This window comes from Etheostoma cragini, chromosome 17 (assembly GCF_013103735.1).
Source record: "Etheostoma cragini isolate CJK2018 chromosome 17, CSU_Ecrag_1.0, whole genome shotgun sequence".
NCBI classification, from domain to species: Eukaryota; Metazoa; Chordata; class Actinopteri; order Perciformes; family Percidae; genus Etheostoma; species Etheostoma cragini.
This window is the reverse complement of record NC_048423.1, coordinates 11,908,098-11,927,418: the sequence shown is the minus strand read 5'-3', so window position 1 is coordinate 11,927,418 and position 19,321 is coordinate 11,908,098. Positions and strand designations below refer to the sequence as shown.

At 38.8% G+C, this 19,321-nt stretch overlaps 1 protein-coding gene across 1 annotated transcript in view; it reads right to left on the bottom strand.

Annotated features, from left to right (window-relative positions):
• Window positions 1-15,869, bottom strand: part of hpse2 (heparanase 2) — a 56,128-nt gene extending 40,259 nt beyond the window's left edge. The window contains exons 1-3 of the mRNA XM_034897805.1: window positions 15,233-15,869; window positions 12,993-13,147; window positions 11,463-11,624 (exon numbers count right to left, since the gene is read on the bottom strand). Of these exons, the coding sequence (XP_034753696.1) occupies window positions 11,463-11,624; window positions 12,993-13,147; window positions 15,233-15,513 (598 nt within the window). The 5' untranslated portion in view covers window positions 15,514-15,869. The remainder of the gene's footprint in view (window positions 1-11,462; window positions 11,625-12,992; window positions 13,148-15,232) is intronic.
• Window positions 15,870-19,321: the final 3,452 nt, after the last annotated feature.

Genomic DNA, 19,321 nt, shown 5'->3' with positions numbered 1-19,321 from the left:
ATCTCCAACTCAGCAGGACACCAAGGAGTGATAGATGGCCCCTGACAAGGTCCAACAAAATCCCAAAAGCCATATGCTCCAAGTGAAAAAAGAGAAGAATTAAAGAGGATTCACAAGTGTCCAAAAGAGAAACATGCCAAAGTCTTATGCAAGCAACGTTTTCTGGAGTTTACATTAATATTAATGTCCCTGGTGCTGAACATTGGCTGGCATTTCTTCATTAAGTAGGCAAACTCACACATTCAGGGAAATGATAAGGAGAAGAAAGAAACAATCTATTTGATGAAAACAACTTATTCAACCTTTGACAGAAAATGTAAGATGATGGATACAAACTAGAGGAGGAACAGATTATGGTGAAGAAAGAGGAAGGACGCAAAGTACATGTCCCAACAATGTTAATGGAGAATTCCGGTTGATTCCAACACCTACAGTAGCTCTGTTGTTTGTAAATCTGGAGTGCTGTCAGTAGAGAGAAAAACGAAACCAATCGGTGCTGCCTACACCGTGTTATCCTCCTGCTAGCGTTAGCACCCAACACGCTTAAACAAGACAAGTTTTAAATGTGATTTTAGCCTCTTAACATTTTCAAAATGTCATTACAAGTGCCTAGCCATGTGCAGTGATTCCTTCCGAGTGAACACAGTGTATCTGACTGCAGTAGATGTGAGAGAAAGGCATGAAAGTTCAGCTAATTCAGCTCTCTTTAGTTCCTGTGTTGAGACAGCAGTATGATTGCTAACCTACATATTTTTGTTTTCTGTGTTGTAGTTTGTAGACGGTCCCTAACCTCTCTAACTGCAACTACGCAACACAGGAACTAAAGAGAGCTGAATTAGCACAACTTTCATGCATTTCTTTCACATCGACTGCAGTCAGATTCAATGTGTTCACTCAGAAGGATCACTGCACATGGCTATGCACTTTTAATGACACTTTGAACATGTATAGAGGCTAAAAACACATTTAAAACTTCCCTTGTTTAAGCCTGTAGGGTGCTAACGCTAGCAGGAGGATAACACGGTGTAGGCAGCACCGACTATTTTGATTTTTCTCTCTACTGACAACACTCCAAATTTACAAACAACACAGCTATGTGTTGGACTCGACCAGAATTCAGATAGATTTTGCGTCTTTGCGGATACATGCATTATAAATGCACATATGATTAAAAAAATGAATTTATGTGACATTACGTTTCATATTTGCTGTTGCAAATTAGTATTACATACACTTCATCACTAGGAGACAGGGTTACCAAGGAAACCATTATAGAGTGCAGAGAAAAAATCCCTAAGTTAATCTTAGTCAAAGAAAAAGTGATATGTGAAATTATAAAATATATATTATAAAAAATAATTTCATTAGTCTTTTCATGCTAACAAATGTGTTTAAGTCTTCTGATAATTATTGAAAATGATGATGATAACTACTACACTGTATTCACTCACTACGAGGAAAAGGAGACTCCTTGAACACACCCACACACAACGCACGCATGCAGAAATGCTGCAAACATTTATGTGATGCTAATGAGTGTGTTAAATTCCAGTCTAAGTAGTTGAAAGAAGAAACATTAGCGTAACATTCTTAAACACTAGGTCAAATTGCATCCCTAAACAGTGGTTACAGCTTCCTAGCCCCTTACTAGCCCCTACAATCAGTACAAACTTTGCACACAATGAATACACATGGACAGGCACACACACACAGATGGACAGGCACACACAGACATACACAGACACACACACACACACACAGGGCAGCAATCTCATAAATAACGGATGACAGCCTGAGAGTCAAATTAAGGAAATAAAATGTGTCTCGCTGGTAATGAAGGCGGCATGTTTCCCCTCAGGATAACAACTTCATCTGGACACACACACACACACACACACACACACACACACACACACACAAGAGGTACCAGCATTCCTGCTACAGGTCCATCCCATTGGTACAAACTGGCTCAGAGCAGTCAAGAACACTGTGCCATGACTTGAAATTTGACACAAAACGTATGTTTTCTAGAGTTCTGAGGAAAAATGTGGAGGTTGGATGTCATGCCAAACAATCATAGACGAGGAAGGACTGCTTTCAAACATTTCCCATGCATCAGGCTATTAAAATGACATTCGTTTGCAGGTTGCTGGCACTTGTCTCAAGGCATATTGCAAACACATGGAATTACATGTTACATCCATCTATGATTTAAACACTAGGTATTCTTTCAATGAAGGAAAATCCGACACTTCTGGATCTGAGCAGACCATGTGAAAAGAGTAAGGGAAAACAGCAGGCAATATGGCAATCAAGAGTTTGTCACGCTGAGCTTACGTCACTGCTGATAATTGTCAACTGACAGGTAAGACAAAAAAATGCATGTACTAAATTCAGCCAAACACAAGCGGGATATGAGTTCATGTGGTTTATTGTATTCAGGTTCAACCAAAATACTACATAGATATTTACTACTACTCTGTGTTACACTGTAAAAAGCCTGCATGTGTGAAACTGTAGTAATCTAATATATAATCTAGTAATCTAATTATATAAGTTATTTAAGGAATGATTCTTGTTAGAGATGCACTTAAAAGGACTTTAAACATAACTGTGCTAAACAGATGCACATGGTGGCCGAGAGGACAAATGAAGCAAACTAAATCTTTGAAAACCACAAGTGAACTTTACTACAGGGAAGTTAAGTTGCAAAGATAGTTTTGAATTACTACACAAAACAAATGAGCATGTCTTGTTTCACACGGCCAGATATCAGCAGATGAGATCAAATCTAAGTCAGTAGATTGATGTAGTGCAGAAATTTAGCTCAACTGTGCAAATGTTTTTTATGATTTAATGTTCCGATGTACTAACTAAGTTGGGGTTATAATAATCTCATTGTTTTCTACATAAGCGGGTTTTTTTGTTCAGTAGCTACCCGATGGGTTTGGCTCTGACGGTCTGACTTAGGTAGCCATTGTCTTTGGTGTTCCACCACCACATGCCAAGCTCTCAGTTTGTTGTGCTTGGACCGTGTCAGCAGCCTGTTTGGCCATTTTTCATAGCAGCATGTGGTCTGGTTTAATACATCAGCACCAGTGTGTTGATTGTTGGAATCTTTTAATCTAGGCCTAAAGCCGAAAAATAATTTGCCATGAAACCCTAAAACCAAACTGAGCAGAGACTAAAGCCAATTTGCAAAGGATAGCCTAGCTCACTTAAAGGTCAACTTGGTATTTTCATGGATCCCTTTATAGGCTTGTCTTAGTTTTACTTCAGTTTGCCATTTGTATCAGCAATCTCTTTTCATGTCTGACCAAAGACCTGTTGCATATATCCTCCTGTTACTATTTGTCTCAAGTTTCTTTTCGCTCTTTGTCAATTATTAATTAATTCAAACAGGAAATAATGTGCTAAAAACAAGAAGAATCTACATTTTTAGACTCTTGCAATTCAAATTTATACGCAATTGTTTAGTTAAAATTATTTTGTTTTGTTTTAACTAAATTATAGAAGCAAAGATCATTTAAAAATGCTAAAATAGAAAGAAGGACATTACATTAATATTGAATTACTAATTTATGAGATTAATAAAAGACTTTGCTTCAAAACTAACATCTAAAATCCATTGCAATTGGTAAATATCCACTCCTAAAGAGAAGGATATTCATTTTACTTCACGTAACTGTGTGGACAAGTCAGAGACAGAAAATCTCTGCTGAATAACTCATTGTTTGGAACCACTGATCCCAATTACTGTATGTATTTGATGATGTTCCAAAGCGTTATGTATTTGTATAGAAACAATGGGCATTCTGTTTAAAGCAGATTTAGGAGTTTTGATTCACTCTGTTGCTGACAGCACAGCAGATTTCCAGGTTCATTTCTTTAAAAAGTACAGTAAAGCAAACAGTCGGGGCAATCCGTAATATGTAAAACATACACACAATCTTTAATCTTTGTTTTACCACTTTACTTTCCAAGATCCACAATGACTGCTCATATTTAATATTATCTTTATGGATATCAACAAATCACAGCAGATTATATCTATTCTCTGCTGTGATGGCAACTGAATGTACTGCAGTGTTACAGTGTGAAACTTGGCAGGAAAAAGTCTCATAAATCTGCATTCAGCAGTGAGCTGGAGATGAACAGGGTACTGAGGCAGCTGCAACACCAAAAACTAAATCCATTACAATTCACTGCAAGTGAGCGTGTGGGCTGATTCACTAAGGGAATTTTAATTAAGTTGAAGAAATATTTCTACTTCTTCCTTACAGAATATATTTGAACATGAGATTAAAGAAAGAGTGGACAACAGGCAGAGAGGAGTGATATAGAAGGATGAAGCATGTTACCCACTGTTGGAAGACAATATGTTTGGACTCAAATGAGTAAAACATAAAGCTATAACTAGAGGCTCTCTGACTTTAGACAGCTGTGCCTGTTTGTTTTGATGAAAACATTCAAGCCTTTCACATATGTTAAGCCAAATCCCCTTTCTGTGTCTGCTCCTAATATTTGTCTTTCCAGATTTTTAACCTTCAGCCGCTCTCTATGTCATGTTTAGTGACTCATAATAAAGGATTTGAATTTCCCTAGAGCCTTCTTCATAACTGTACTGCACAAAGAGCTTTGCTCATAAAGATGCTGATTTAAATGAGCAAACACATTTTGTGTATGCTCTTTAGTTACCGGTTTCCCATCAAGCGCACAAAACTGTAGTATTCACAAGGTAGAGTAGAGTAGAGTAATCTGAAGTGGAGCCCAAAAAGCATTATCCATCCTACAAGGCAGCTAATGGATGCTGTAAACTATGTAAAGTAGGAATTTAAACCAACACTGTATTCATTTTCAAAATTCGTATCCCCATCCTATCTAATATTTTCTGCCACACTTAAAGGATTTTTATTCCAAGTCCTGGTAGGATCAGAGAATAGTTCAGACAAGCATAATCTAATCTTTTGCTCCTTTCTCCTCTACGCAGCAAATCAACACTTGACAATACTGCAAAGTCTATGTTCAGTGATGCTGTCCACCAGCAACATTTGTTAAGTTCTTGCTTCCTACAACATCTGCACATGGCAACTTAGACGTGATTAAGTTAGGGAAGGATTGTGAACGTAGCAAATAAACTATGTTTAAGGTATTATTTTAAATGTTTATTTATTTGATTAGGACAATGCACATTAATCAACATTTCTGTAAATGTACCAGTGTTAGCCACTTGGCTAATTTTCAACTGTAGTCCTAGTTACCTAGCATGCATGTCTTTATGGTGGGAGGAAACCGGAGCACCCGGAGGAAACCCACGCAAACACGGGGAGAACATAAAAACTCACACAGACAGGCCCGGTCCAGACCGGTGATCAAACTATGCAGTGCCAACTGGTTAGGGCCAGGAAACCAAAACAGTTGTTTAAAATTGGGGAAAGTTGTTAATGGTTAATAAAAAGGCAAACGTCAATTGCAAGTCTGTGACAGAATGCAAACTTCAGTCTCTTGCGTGAAGGTCAGACGTGCTACACACCCATCCAACATCCAACATGACCTGCAGATTCATCTCCTGTCAATACCAGAACACACATCCTGGAGAACAGCACATGTAGGCTCAAAAATTCCATTAGGTAGCAATCGGCACTCGTAATGTTAACGCGCATTAAATTACGCATTAATTACATGAGAGGTGATCGGTTCCTTGTAGAGGGAAATCTATTTTTCAAACAGATTTGAAAGAGCAGGGCAGCAGCAATAACAATGCACAACAATAAATGTGAAACATAATGCTTATTTACAATCAGAACAGTCACAGTTACCATTAGGGCTGTACTTAATAATTTAAAGGTTTATTCATAATGTTGACGTTCAAATTCTAATTCAACAACAAAAAAAGCTAAGAGCTCGAGTTTCCTCATTAACCCCTTGAATTCTCTCATAACAACAAGTACTCAGAGAAGGATCCATAACTCGCGCCCATCACTAAAATTTAGATTTAGATTTTGGCCAGATAACCTGGTGGAAATTCAGTACAGTGCGCCACTCTGCTCTCTCGGCTTGTTCAGCTGCTGGGGAACTCTAGTTTCTACTACAGTTTAAAATAATGGCTTTGCTCTGTTGCACTTGCACGTTTGTTGTGAAAGCAGGGTTGCATTAGTATTGCTTCACACTTTTCTATTTTGTCATTCTTCTCAAGTTTCCCTTCAATGGAGCCCTGCAGCTCTCAGTAAGAGGCTTCTAGCTGTGACTGCTGGACCTCTGTGTCAGTTCAAAGAGAAGAGCTCAGGTATTAGTGTCTGATGTGCTCTCAGCAATGTTTACTTAAACCTAACAACTGATTAGACACAGTAAACAGTTCTGTCACTTGATACTCTACACGTGAGATCACACTAAGAAGGAGAGAAAGAGGAGAGTCTAAATCATGATGTCTGGCTGCATACCATCTGCCTGATCATGAAGCAAATGGAGATGAAAATCCATCTTGTCAGGCTTCAAATAATGCGTTTGTTTCCCAACAGCCATGGTTTGGACCAATCAATGTCTTGTGAGGAGCTACTGGCATTTATTATTTGGTGTGATGAGACAAAGGCAACTATTTGTTCAAAACAACACTTTTGGCTCCTAAATATGTTAGCATAGATGCTGCAATGGCATCAGTTATGTCAGAACTGGAAAGTATTTATTCACTGAAAGGAGATCAGAGAACACTCTTTTGATCGAAAAGGTGTTTTCACTCAATGGAGTGGTTAGCTGATTTCATGGGTTGAAGTTAGCCAGTCATGGATGGTATTAGATGCTTCACCCAATACACCAATTTATTTTTAAGATTATTTTTTGGGGCTTTTCCCTTTATTATAGTGACAGTGGATAGACATAAAAGGGGGAGAGGGATGGTGGGTTGACACGCAGCAAACGGCCACAGGTCGGATTCCAACCCGGGCCGCTGCAAGACTCAGCCAACATAGGGCGAACGCTCTTAATGGGTGAGCTAGAGGCCGCTCCAACAATTATTTTTTTAAGGGCCTGCCCTTGATTCTATACATATGAGAACAGACAAGAAAGCCAAAGAGAGAAAGAGGAAAGTAAATTAGGATGTCAGGCTGCATACCATCTGCCTGATCATGAAGCTAACATCTGGCTCATGTAACATAACATAAAATATTGCTCATTTATGTGATGCCCTTTAACCACAACCTAGGATATCAATAAAAGTATGACCTCGTGGATCATGTGGTAAGATGGAGATGGCCTACTTAGCCCCTCCATCTTATCCAGATGGCTACTCCTCCTCTTCTGATGTCCAGTAGCTGGCTGTGTCCAAAAGACTTTAGTATAACTGCCCAACAGGAACATTACTCCAACGTCCAAGTTGTGAGTTTACCTCCAATTAAGAATCCCAATAAAAGCCTTGCAGTTAGATTCTCCTAATGTTGTTCTTTTTTGTATTTATAATCCTAATATAAAACTCTCCTTATAATTTTCATTATTTATGAGGTTGCTTGTACCAAAACATACTGTAGTATGACTTATTTTTCCTTCATAACTGTACATATGTGAAGGAACTCTAAAACAACTAACATTTAGACAAACTCTACTTAGACATTAAGGCGTATCTACCATGTAACATTGTGTATGCAGCATTTCTGTTAGTGCAGCAATTTATAGCAAGATACATATACACTATTGCTCCAATTGATTAAATAATGTGTCCTTTTTCAGGTTTGCACAATATTTCCTATCTCCTAAAAAATCTATAAAAACATTTAAGGAGATTACCTTATACTTCCAACAGAAATAGCAAAACATGTTTCTTATTCACTGTCTCACGAGCAGCTGCAGACCTTATAACTAAAAACATCCTATGTTTGACTCTTGCTTCTCTAGTTTCTCTGCTTTGGGAGGATTTTCTTCTTGTCCGTGTTCTCAAATATTGATCAGCCGTCCTTAGACTACAAGAAAAACACAGTATAGGAATTCCTAAATTGAGTTGTGTTTATCCTTTGAAACCTTAAACACACGGACGAGGCCTTTGAGGTCACAGGTTGAGCGGATTGACGGCCTCATTCGCTGAAGTGTCAAATAAACATAGGACTTTCACATGAAGTCACAATATACACAGCTAAGCTAACAGTAAACATGAGAGAGAAAATGAGGGAGAGGTGTTAAGTTGTGTAGAAGACGGAAATGATGGAGGCAGAGGAAAAGAAGACAGAACTGAAGAAGTGATGCCTGATGGAGGGATATACTCCAGCAGAGAGACATGAGATGATCCTGACCCTGTCCGCTTACTTGGGGTATTTTCTCAAGTGAAAGTGTGTGTGTGTGTGTGTGCGTGAGCTTGGAGTGGCCCCAATTATTGATAGCTCTAACAAGCCTAGGTCAAAGGTCAGACAGTGGTGAGTGGAAAGGGTTGGAGCGAGACTGTTAAAGGTCCTTTAAACACCTACTGCCTGCACACAAGCACGCACACACACACACACACACACACACACACACACACACACACACACACACACACACACACACACCGTGCATCTTGGCTGATTGTTACCAGACCATGTTTAAACACACATCCCTAGTGCCTCTGTACCCCTTTTACTCTCAACCACAGAGATGTAAGGTCTTTGCATAGATTCTACTTCACACAACATGCTTGGAGTTCAAGTGTGTGTACTAATAAGACCATGGGGCAAACATGTTTTTTTAGCATATTCAGTGCTTATCCAGGTAAGTTATTTAAACAGTCAATATATGTATATAATATAGTAATATATGTAACTGCAGCTTTTCCACCTTCACAAATAATCTTGGAAAAATATCCTTCAGACTTTTGAACCGCATTTCCCAGGGGGCAAACCTGTAGCTTGTGTCTTTGCTAGAAAGAATGAACGTGTCTCTAAGAACGCTTCACAGTAAATCAGCTTTGGGTAAATAAAGTCCTTCTGCTTGGCTTCCTCCCCCACTCCCAGCCAACCAGTCTGATAATACCTATGGCACCTGCTCAAAAACAGCAAGGCGCCGTGCTCTGTCTCTCACCTCCACTTCTAGCCCTTAATAGGAACCATCACACCAGGAGATCACATTTAAAAAGACAAAACGTTCATCATCGGTAAAATGATGCAAAAGATGTCTAGTGTGTGGGGAAAAAAACATTCCGTTGTGATTCATTATCCCCATAAGTGTTATTGCATCAATATTTTCAACTTATATTTCATCATATTGACACCCGTGAAGTCAGTTTAAATATTTGCATTTCAATTTTAGGAATTTAACCAAAGTAATTTGAGTCCACACAAGAGCAGAATAAGCTTAAAAGGTACACTAAACATTCTACGTTCATATAATTCTTCATTGAAAGAAGAGCAAAAAAAGGCACCAAAGACTTCCCTTGAAGAAAAAGATGTCGCTCAAGTGGTTGGTTGATCTGATTTGGTAAAGTTAGCTGATGATACACTGATAGACTGACAGATGCTTCATCCAATTAGCCGCCAAGTATTGTTTAAGTGCCTACCCTTTTCCAAACAGTTTCCAGTGACAGCTTCTGAGATGGTTCTGTGTAACAAACCATCTGGCATGTCAGGTTAGGAAGCAGCAGGGTTTATGGGAAACGTAGTCTAAATTTTGAGAAACTTAGCACTATACCACATGTATAAAACAGAGGCTAGTTGTATCTACCATGGTTTAATGCTACTATATACAACGATTTAAATAATAATGATAACTAAATTAGGAATAGATATTGTCTGGGTTATTGTAGTTTTTTAAGGTCTTTTATGATAGTTAAGAAATATCATATTCTGTGTGTCTCTGCCTGCCTGGCTATCATATCCACATTAAAAAATATTTCTGCCTGTGCTGTTTCTAAAAATGTTGTTTATGTAAACACCATCTAAATACAACCCAAAAAAAATATTATCAGATAATAACTATCAGCATGCTTGATCTGAAATATGTTTGAATGATGAAAACTACAAAGTCAAATGTAAACATCTGAATAGGCAGGGAATACATTGTGAAAATTGTAACGTTCCTGTGGCTGCAAAATTAAAGAATGTAAAGGTCATAGTGCCTTTTAGAACAAAATTATACATGGCTGCGGAACTGAACTTGTGAACTCACGCCTCACAAGATCAGGTCCAGACACGTCTTATATGTATTTTCCTACTTTGATAAATGCAACAAAGCCATGTTTTGACTGTTGTACTTGAGAGTATGTAAAGATACGCAGCCAATAGATGCTGTTTCACATATATCACTCATGTTGGCAAAACACAGTGCAGTCACTCCAGGGAAGCGAGACCTTCTGAAAACATGGAGAACACATTGCAGACCCACTCAGGCCACTAGTTCTGTGTGTATTACCAAATATATTAGTGACAGAGATTTGGATTATTTGTTTCATGCAATTCATCAGTCTTTTCAAAATACTTGGCCAAATATTTCATATTTCTCTGGATTTACAGTGAACGCTGGATTGTGTACATTAATATAAACTTTTAATCATTTAAATGCTTTCCAAGTGTGACCTTAACTCCCAGTCAGATAGCACAACAAATTAAGGTATCTCTTTGGTTGGAATAATTTTTCCAGGCTCTCTTCAGCCTTAAGACTTACTTTCTGGGTGGTTCTCTTTTTTAGAAAAAAAATGTTGCCCACCCAAGAGACACTCTCCACCTACTGTCTTTTCAAGATGCTAAAGAAGATAGGAAGTATGTGTGTTTCTGTAAGAGGCAACAGAGTAGTAAAGACTTGGAACAGCATTAGGTCCAGTATATTCTTCTAATGATGCAGTTCCATTTGTATTGCTCATGGACTATAGTTAAACATTATTTTTTACTATTACTTCCTTTATTTTCTGCCGTCTTTAGTTTGGTCTTCTAAATTCAAAATATGCTCTATAACCTTAACCAACCAATTTTCTTTTACTTCTCAGCTCCGAAAAAACACTCTGTGTTTACCTAACATTTCTGACACTGACTTCATCTTTTTATGCACTCACTCATTCACTTCTACACATCCAAAAACTGCGGTAATTTTAACAGACAAATCCTTCATTTACTCTCTTCTCCTATAGTTCCTTATTTCCACCCGAGTCAATCACTGTAACAGATAAGAAATGCAGCCCACCCAAAATCAGGACTCCAGAGTTCCTTCTGCGGTCAGATTGAGTTAACTGTAACCAGTGAAAATGTCAGTACTCTGTTTACTAGCCTTCTTCTGCTGCACTCCTCTATCCATCCCCACATTCCTCTTTTACAAATTGCATTTGTCATTTTGAAAGCTGATGGTTTACATTGGCATGCTTTGAACCATATGTGAGTGCACATAGGCATCTGCATGAACGTGCATGACCCACAAAATCCGGGCTATGGTATTTGAACAAGCATAACATGCTTCTTAGGATATGAGTATGTGCCCCAAAATCTGTGTGTGTGTGTGTGTGTGTGTGTGTGATCTCCTACCTGTTATTGTAATGTTGCTGTAGATGTTGGACAGTTGCTCTTTCAGCAGGACGAGCTGTGTCGTGGCAGCCTTCTCCCTCTGCAGCTCCAGCATTATGTCAGGATGGTTGGCCACTTTGCAGCCCTTCTGTTTGTCCAACGCAATGTCACTGCGCACTATATCTGCAAGTGGGCATAGATGAAAGAAATCAATGCTACTTTAATAGTGTTATTGTCATGAATTTGAACAATGTCATAATTATGTTGCTATTTTTATCAAAACATTATGTGTCACATATTCCTCCATGTTATACTTTGCAAGTAAAACCACAACCACCTGTTGATACCTAAAAGGTTGTGTCATTTTAAACACACTTTCCTAAAATAGAACAGAATGTGTTATTTGTAACAGATATTTTTAACCATATGCTGTATAAAAGTAGCCTATAACAAATGTGTGTTTTATTTTCAATTTCAATTCAATTTTATATATAGTATCAATTCATAACAAGAGTTATCTCAAAACACTTTAGATAAGATAAGATAATTTTAGATAATTTGTTTATTAGTCCCCAATGGGGAAATTACTGCACTACACTCTGTGTACACACTTTTTGTTAGTACTCACACACAGGCCTGAAATACACACACATGCTCAGGACCTATACATGCACTATACATGGAGAGATGTCAGAGTGAGTGGGCTGCCAGCTGAACCAGCGCCCTGAGCGGTCGGGGGGGTACGGTGCCTTGCTCAAGAGCACCTAGCAGTGCCCAGGAGGTGAACTGGCATCTCTCCAGCCACCAATCCACGCTCCCAACTTTTTGGGTCCATACGGGGATTTGAACCAGTGACCCTCCGGTTCCCAACCCAACTCCCTATGGACTGAGCTACTGCCACCCCCATTTACAGATGGTTAGTAGGGTTAGACCACACTCCAGAATTTACAAGGACCCAACAGTTCTAGTAGTTTCCTCCAGAGCAAGCGACAGTGACGAGGAAAAACTCCTTTAAGGAAGAAACCTCGTACAGACCTGGGCTCTTGGTAGGCGGTGTCTGACGACCGGTTGGGGTTAGAATGAAGGGTGGCAATAACAAAAATCAAGTCACGTTTTATCCAGTCAATGTTTCAAAAACAGCATCCTTAGTGCCCTATACAGAGGGACATTTTGGAGGCGGTATTTTAACGTATAGTTAAATTGTGATAGGTGCTTCGAATATTTTCGTCCAAACCATTTAGTGAGTAAATTTTACAAAGCATCTCAGTAAAACGTTGAATGAAAAACTGAACAAACCAAGCCTCGGATTAATTAGGGCCGGTGTAAGTTTAAGATAGGTGTCCCAACAAATTGTAGGCCTAGCTACTGTATAATGAAATGTATGCTGTTTAAAATAAATAAACGTTGCATTTGGAGGAAATAAGAATTCCGCACTAAAATGAACTCGCTGCGTCTGACAGAGGGGAAACACACGGGAACAGACATGTGTTGTAAAAGTCCGTCAAAAATACACAAGACAAGTAGACGAAGAGCAACGTCGTGTCTAATCACCGTCTTCGTAGTTCTTCAGATAGTAGTCTGGCCCCGGCCCTCTGAACTTAGCGAGGTTCTTCTGGTTGTTGAACTGCAGGAAGTCGGTCCGCTTTCCGCCAAAACGCAGGAAGGCAGGCGACAGGCCGCGCGCTAGGGTCACGAGCCGCTTGGAGCTGCAGACACACAAGACAGAATGGCACTCACATTTAATATGACGTCCAGAGTCTGCGCGTTATTAAAACACAATGTATGTGTGGCTTCAATTTACAATCATGGTCATAAGAGGAGCAGAAACGCGATTAAGCTAATATTAATTCCACTAAATTTACTAAATTTCATATTACTATTTCCACATTTGAATAAATATAGCCTAACACAGATGAATACAAATGAAGTAGGCTATTTAACGTTGTCGTGGCTGTTAAAACACCACGTGCAGGGCTGTCCAGTTTTTCTCTTTAACATCAGCGGGCCCGAGAAACAGGCAACTTCTTCTTCATCCGTCATCCTGAGACAAAAATCATTAGGAAGCAGCTGCAGCAGGTACAGTGTAACAACGGCGTAATGTTCGGAGGTTTTACTCTACACTATTTTAAATTCGAAGGACTGACTATTTCTGAAGACCAACAACAGAAAGAAGGAGGAACTGCTACCTTTATATTCCACTGTCACGAACAAAAAGCGTAGCTATTTGTGTGCTTTCTGCTAGTGAAGCACTTGCGCGTGTGTGTGTGGGTGTGTGTGTGCGCGTGTGTGTTAAATTGCCATTTTTGTGCGCTGCATTCGTTGCTTTAAAACAATGAATGCAGCGTAAAAAAGTGTCAATGTAGTTGTAGGTGACATTTCCAAAGACAATATCTAGTGCATAGGAAGTTTTGATGTTTCGAAAAACCTATAAACAAACATGGGGGAGTTTTGTTTTGCTGCAAATCACAGATTTTCTCCAACACAGCCTACGTGGCAGTCGGCTTGAACACACAATAAAATGACGGAAGATGCATACATTTACGGCCGACAGCCTGATCGAACAATTGGAGTTCATATTTACATATATATATATATATATTTATATATATAGATCAGATATATCTATATCTATATATATATATATATAGATATAGATATAGATATATATATATATATATATATATATCTGTATCTATATATATAGATATATAAATATAAATAGATGTATAGATATATAGATTATATAAAAAGATTGAGCAATAAACAACTAAGCAGAACAAAGTTAAAGGAGGCTGTGTGACAGAGAGAATTGCGTGTGGTGTTGTGTAATTGAAAATTAAAAACGTCCCTATGACTTTATTGTAAAATAAATAAACTGTTTTCTTTTGTTTGAGAGGAAGACTTGGGCCCAGAGTAGTGACCTCCTCCCTTTTTTTTGGTAAATGGTTTCCAGTCTATGAAATGCACTTTCCAAAATATTTGACCCTATAGAGCATCTTCTGCAGGCCTAGATCATATGATACGTATGATACAGACCATTATACAATGTGATTAAGAAGCTGAACTAAACAAGGAGACATTTTCTGAAGTCAAATCCAGGACATGGTGAGTTATAGTTTGTCAGTCCAAAGTTTAGTGTAAATATTACTGAGTTACTTTGACAAGTTTTGAGTTTTAAAATGTTATGATTCTTAATCCATGATCGAAGCGTGTGCCAGTGGCGCAAGTTAGAGTCTCATGATGTGCGTCCCAGTGATATTGGAGTGTTCTGAAAAATGCACTGAGGTGAAAAGTCACAAAATTGAATGAAAAATCTGAATTTCACCATGCATTCTAAAGGAACATTAAAACAGCATGAGTGGCCTTGGACCCAAGTGAAATTAGATTTTAGATGTTTAAAGAAAAAATAATAAAACCTCGAAACTAAATGTTATTTCTTGTGAAAATTGCATGTTGCATTATAGACTAGACGGATATGGGGCACACACTTTTGTCTAATGTTCATTTTTACATCAGGCTATCTGTGTACAGATATGATGTGCACTCTAACAGCAATAAACCCGAAATGGATAGCCTTTGCACCAATCGTTCACTCTTGTTAAATTATGTAATAAGTTCGGACTTTGCCAGTCGATTAAAAAAAAATCATTCAGTAATGTGAACGTCCTGGCTCATTCTATGGCAATGCAGACAACGTGGCTGCGTGCGTAATGAATAAAAGAGCCACCAACATTGTAGAGGTGGACACAGATGATCGATGTTGTCAATGAACAGGAAAAGCTCTTTGGTACCTCAGAAAGTCCAGCCAACCGTCTTTGATGATCGACGGGTCCAGCTGCAAAGAAAGGAAGTTGTCGTTGAGGACTCGGATCGGACTGCGGGTGTTGACATCCAGGAGAACCAGCGTCCTCTCCGTGAAGCCCGTTCGCTTCCCAACGACTGCAGATCTCTGATATGTAGAAGAGGAAGGAGAAGAGTAGGAGGACGAGAGCACCGACTGCACGACCAAAGTAGCCAAAGATGCCAGCCACAGGGAGAACCATGGGAATACGCACGGTGAGGATTTGGGCATCTTCTTGGTTTGGGGAGCAGGAGAATCAGAGCGCGCAATGAGGCGTAAAGGTGAGAAGAAGAACTAAACAAACTTTGCTGCCACGAAGTTCAATGGTGGTTCTTTACCTCCGTCTCATCGATCTGGATCTGTCTTCCTGTCTAGCTGTCTCACCCCTTCTGCCCCCCGCCCCTCTGAGTATTTTTGGGAGCTGCTCACAAGAGCGCACGCCCTGAGCCAGCCTTCCCGGTTGCGAGAGCCAGAAGCTGGGAGGAGGACAGGAGGCAGCACCGCCCCTCTAAGGTTCTCTGAGGTACGAGTACAAACTGCTAAAAAGTACTTGTTAAGAGGTGAGGACACATTTTCTCCTAAATATTGACGATAAAGGAGCGTGTTTTGCTGAAATGATCATCAATCCCATTCTTAAACCACGTGTTATTTTTTTAAAGCTCTTTTGGGGGCTTTTCCCTTTATTAGTGACAGTGGATAGACAGGGAAGGGTGAGAGAGATGGGGGGTGACACGCAGCCAAGGGCCGCAGGTCGGATTAGATCCCCGGCCGCGGACTCAGCCTACTCGGGGTGAAAGCCCCTACTGGGTGAGCTTGAGGCTACCACAAACCATGTGTTAATTAGTACAACAATCAACATATACTTTCGAGAAAAACAAATTTAAATGCAGCAATAAACTGAGACCCAAAGAGTGCTCAGAATCAACAAATAGCTACACATATTTAGTTGTTATTAGGTTGATATGAGGATGCTGATCATTGTTATAACGGTGGTGATGATGATGTTGATGATGGCGACGACGACGACGATGACGACGATGATGATGATGATGATGATGATGATGATAATGATGATGCACAACCCTAGCATGAAACATGTATTTGCCATGCTGTGCAGATACATTCATTCGAAATTCCTACAGAAAAGTGATGTTAGGCCTGTAGAATCTCCAAGATACACAGTCCAAGAGAACAAAAAGAAGACATTCTACCAAAGGAGAAAATATGTTATCTTGTCGACAGGATAGCACATGTTCATGGGTACTGTATGTGCTTAAAATTGTTTGACAAACAACTGCATTTTTTTTTTAATTTCAATGATATTTGAATTGGCAGTTTGGACACATTCACGACCAATTTGGGATTTATGTTTCTACACATGAAACTCACTTCTAAACTCTTTGACTGATCAATATGTTTTGGGGCACTGGTGAGCAAGAAACAAATCAAGTGTTGTCTATTATGATTTAGCCGATCAAGTCTCCTCCGGCGTCAGTGTAGTGTGTGAGAAGTGGTCGTTTGAGGTCACTGCTGTCTAACAGATGAGCAGCAAGCTACGTAAGAAGTAAGGCCCGAATTACTATTATTCCGACGAATAAGCTACAATAAACCTCAAAATTATCCAAGGTGTTAACTTTTCAGGTTTTACGCACGAACGTTCCCATTAAACGCATTAAAAGCATCCAGCAGGCTGTGTTTTAATGACGCATCTGTAAAAACTATTCTGGTAATTCTTCAACTAAACGGGGAAAGGCCAATGATGCAGTTTGGGGTCAGTCCTGAGTGTATATACACTTTAGAAACACTTGTGATACAAAGATGAAACCAGCATGAACAGTAATCCTGCAGTTTCTCGTCTTCTTTATCCGCCCTAAAAAGAGATCTGTTACTTAGTCTGTTGCTGTATGTTGTCATTTTGGCTCAGCTAGACGTCAGAGTAAACATGTGGTTTCAATATAACCTATAGAAAGGTATTTAACTTGTATACATTTATAGGCTAAAGGCTAGATTTCTTAAATATGCTTTGACACATCTGGGATGTCACAGATAGTTTCTATAAAAAAACAAAAGAAAAATAAGCTTAACCCTAACGAAATATCCATATAATTGTATAATATTTCAAAAGGAAATGACATGGTTATCTGTGTGATTATCTTCTATCGACTATATTCTTTGTATGTTGCACCAGCTTTATTAGGATGACCTATTTTAGTGATCGAAGGCTTGAGGAACTGTTGAAATGAAAGTTTTTAATTAGTTTTTTGGGACAGATCTGAGGCTCAGATTTAAAATAAATAAAAGGAGCAGCATGACTGTACACACTTAGCTGGCCAGAATATTTTAAGGAATTACATGAATAAAGAGAAGATATAAAGATAAGGTCGGTGGTTTTAAACGTATAGGTCTAGGTTCAGGCAAGGTTCCTATTTATTCCAGCAGCCTGTTTTGAATATAATTCTTTGATTGGACGAAAACCTTCTTATCCCTGTGACACGTGTTCAGTGGGAATATTCAGTTGCGTTGTTCTTCGGACAAGCAAAACATATTTTGTTGTCAGTGTTTATTACATTTAGTGTGTATTGTGGAATTAGATTGGACTTTGATTTTACGTGTTACCGACGCTTATTTTTAGTAGGCTAACTATTATGGATTTTTTACACTGTAATAATAGCAGAAATAATAGCACGCGATCCCTGTGAAATTGTATAGTGAAATGGATTACCTCACACATACCGACCAACTGCCATTAAGGAAGAGAATATGTTTAACCAGACACACAGAGATGCTCTGTAGACCATTAGGAGTTATTTTCTTCTATTCATTCTCTTTAAAGTTTATTTGATCTGTGTGTTTCTGTTATTATCATTACCATCGACATATCCTCATGAATTACGTTATGTACGAGGGAAATAGCCTACATTTCCCGGCTTTTTTTTTAAATTATATTTTCAAAAACAAATCTGTTGCAAACACATTTTCTAAACCGTGATTCTAATTTTGTCCGAAGTTATATGAAATGTTGAAATTGGATGATAGTGCTCTTGTAGGTTATGTCCGATGCAGGCAAGACGGATTTAAAGTGTTTTTCTTCTTTTGTGCACATTCTTTTTCTCCAAATGTTATGGTGGATGTGTGACTGGCTGAGAGCAGAAAGAGCGTGTAAGTGTTTACCACTTGACAGGACTCTTCTGTTCTCACCTTCCTACCTCCTAGGCCTTCTAAATGCAACAGGCTATAGTGTCATTGAACTCTGCTGTATGAATGCTTCACTTCAAGAGCAGCTGATCAATGTGCGACAACTAATGACATAATTCAAATCTATTTTCCTGAATCTGAATTCAAATGTAATCCTCCTAGTATTAACATTTCTATCGGATCAAAATGTATTCTTCTTAAATTTGTTGAGAGATAACAACAATGATTATCGTTAAGAAACGCGAATTCTGAAAACAACATTTATTTATATTATTATTTCTTGATGATAAAGAAATAAATCCACACACGTCATGCCGTGTAATAAGTCTGAGGTCTACTAGGCTTCGTGTGTAGTACTACCTACTACTACAGAACAGATTGCACTGAAACAGGCGATAATAGCCTACTGCCATCTAGTGGATACATCAAAACAGCAACAAAAGCATTTAAGCTGTCAAATATTTGCGACTCCCAAACTAATATTCCCGCATAAATAAGCTCTAAGACTGATGTGTTCCTCAAAAATTGTCGATAGGCTATAGGCCTATGGTCTAAATTGGCGACCCTCTAAATACTGCATGCCTATATGTGTTTTTCCTCATCACAATAGTTCAATGTTGGCTTTGGTATCTTTCCTGTGGAATACGATATTTAGTCAATTAGGGGGTTTGCAAGTGTGATCTGTGATTGATCGAGTGTGTATCACATTATTTATGAATGTCTGGGCATTTTCTGCCTTCTATTTTTAGAAAGTGGAAGAAAGCAAATAAGACAGGCCTACGTCACGGATAGTCATGTATATTTAAGACTCTGGTGTCTCTCTCTCTCTCTCTCTCTCTCTCTC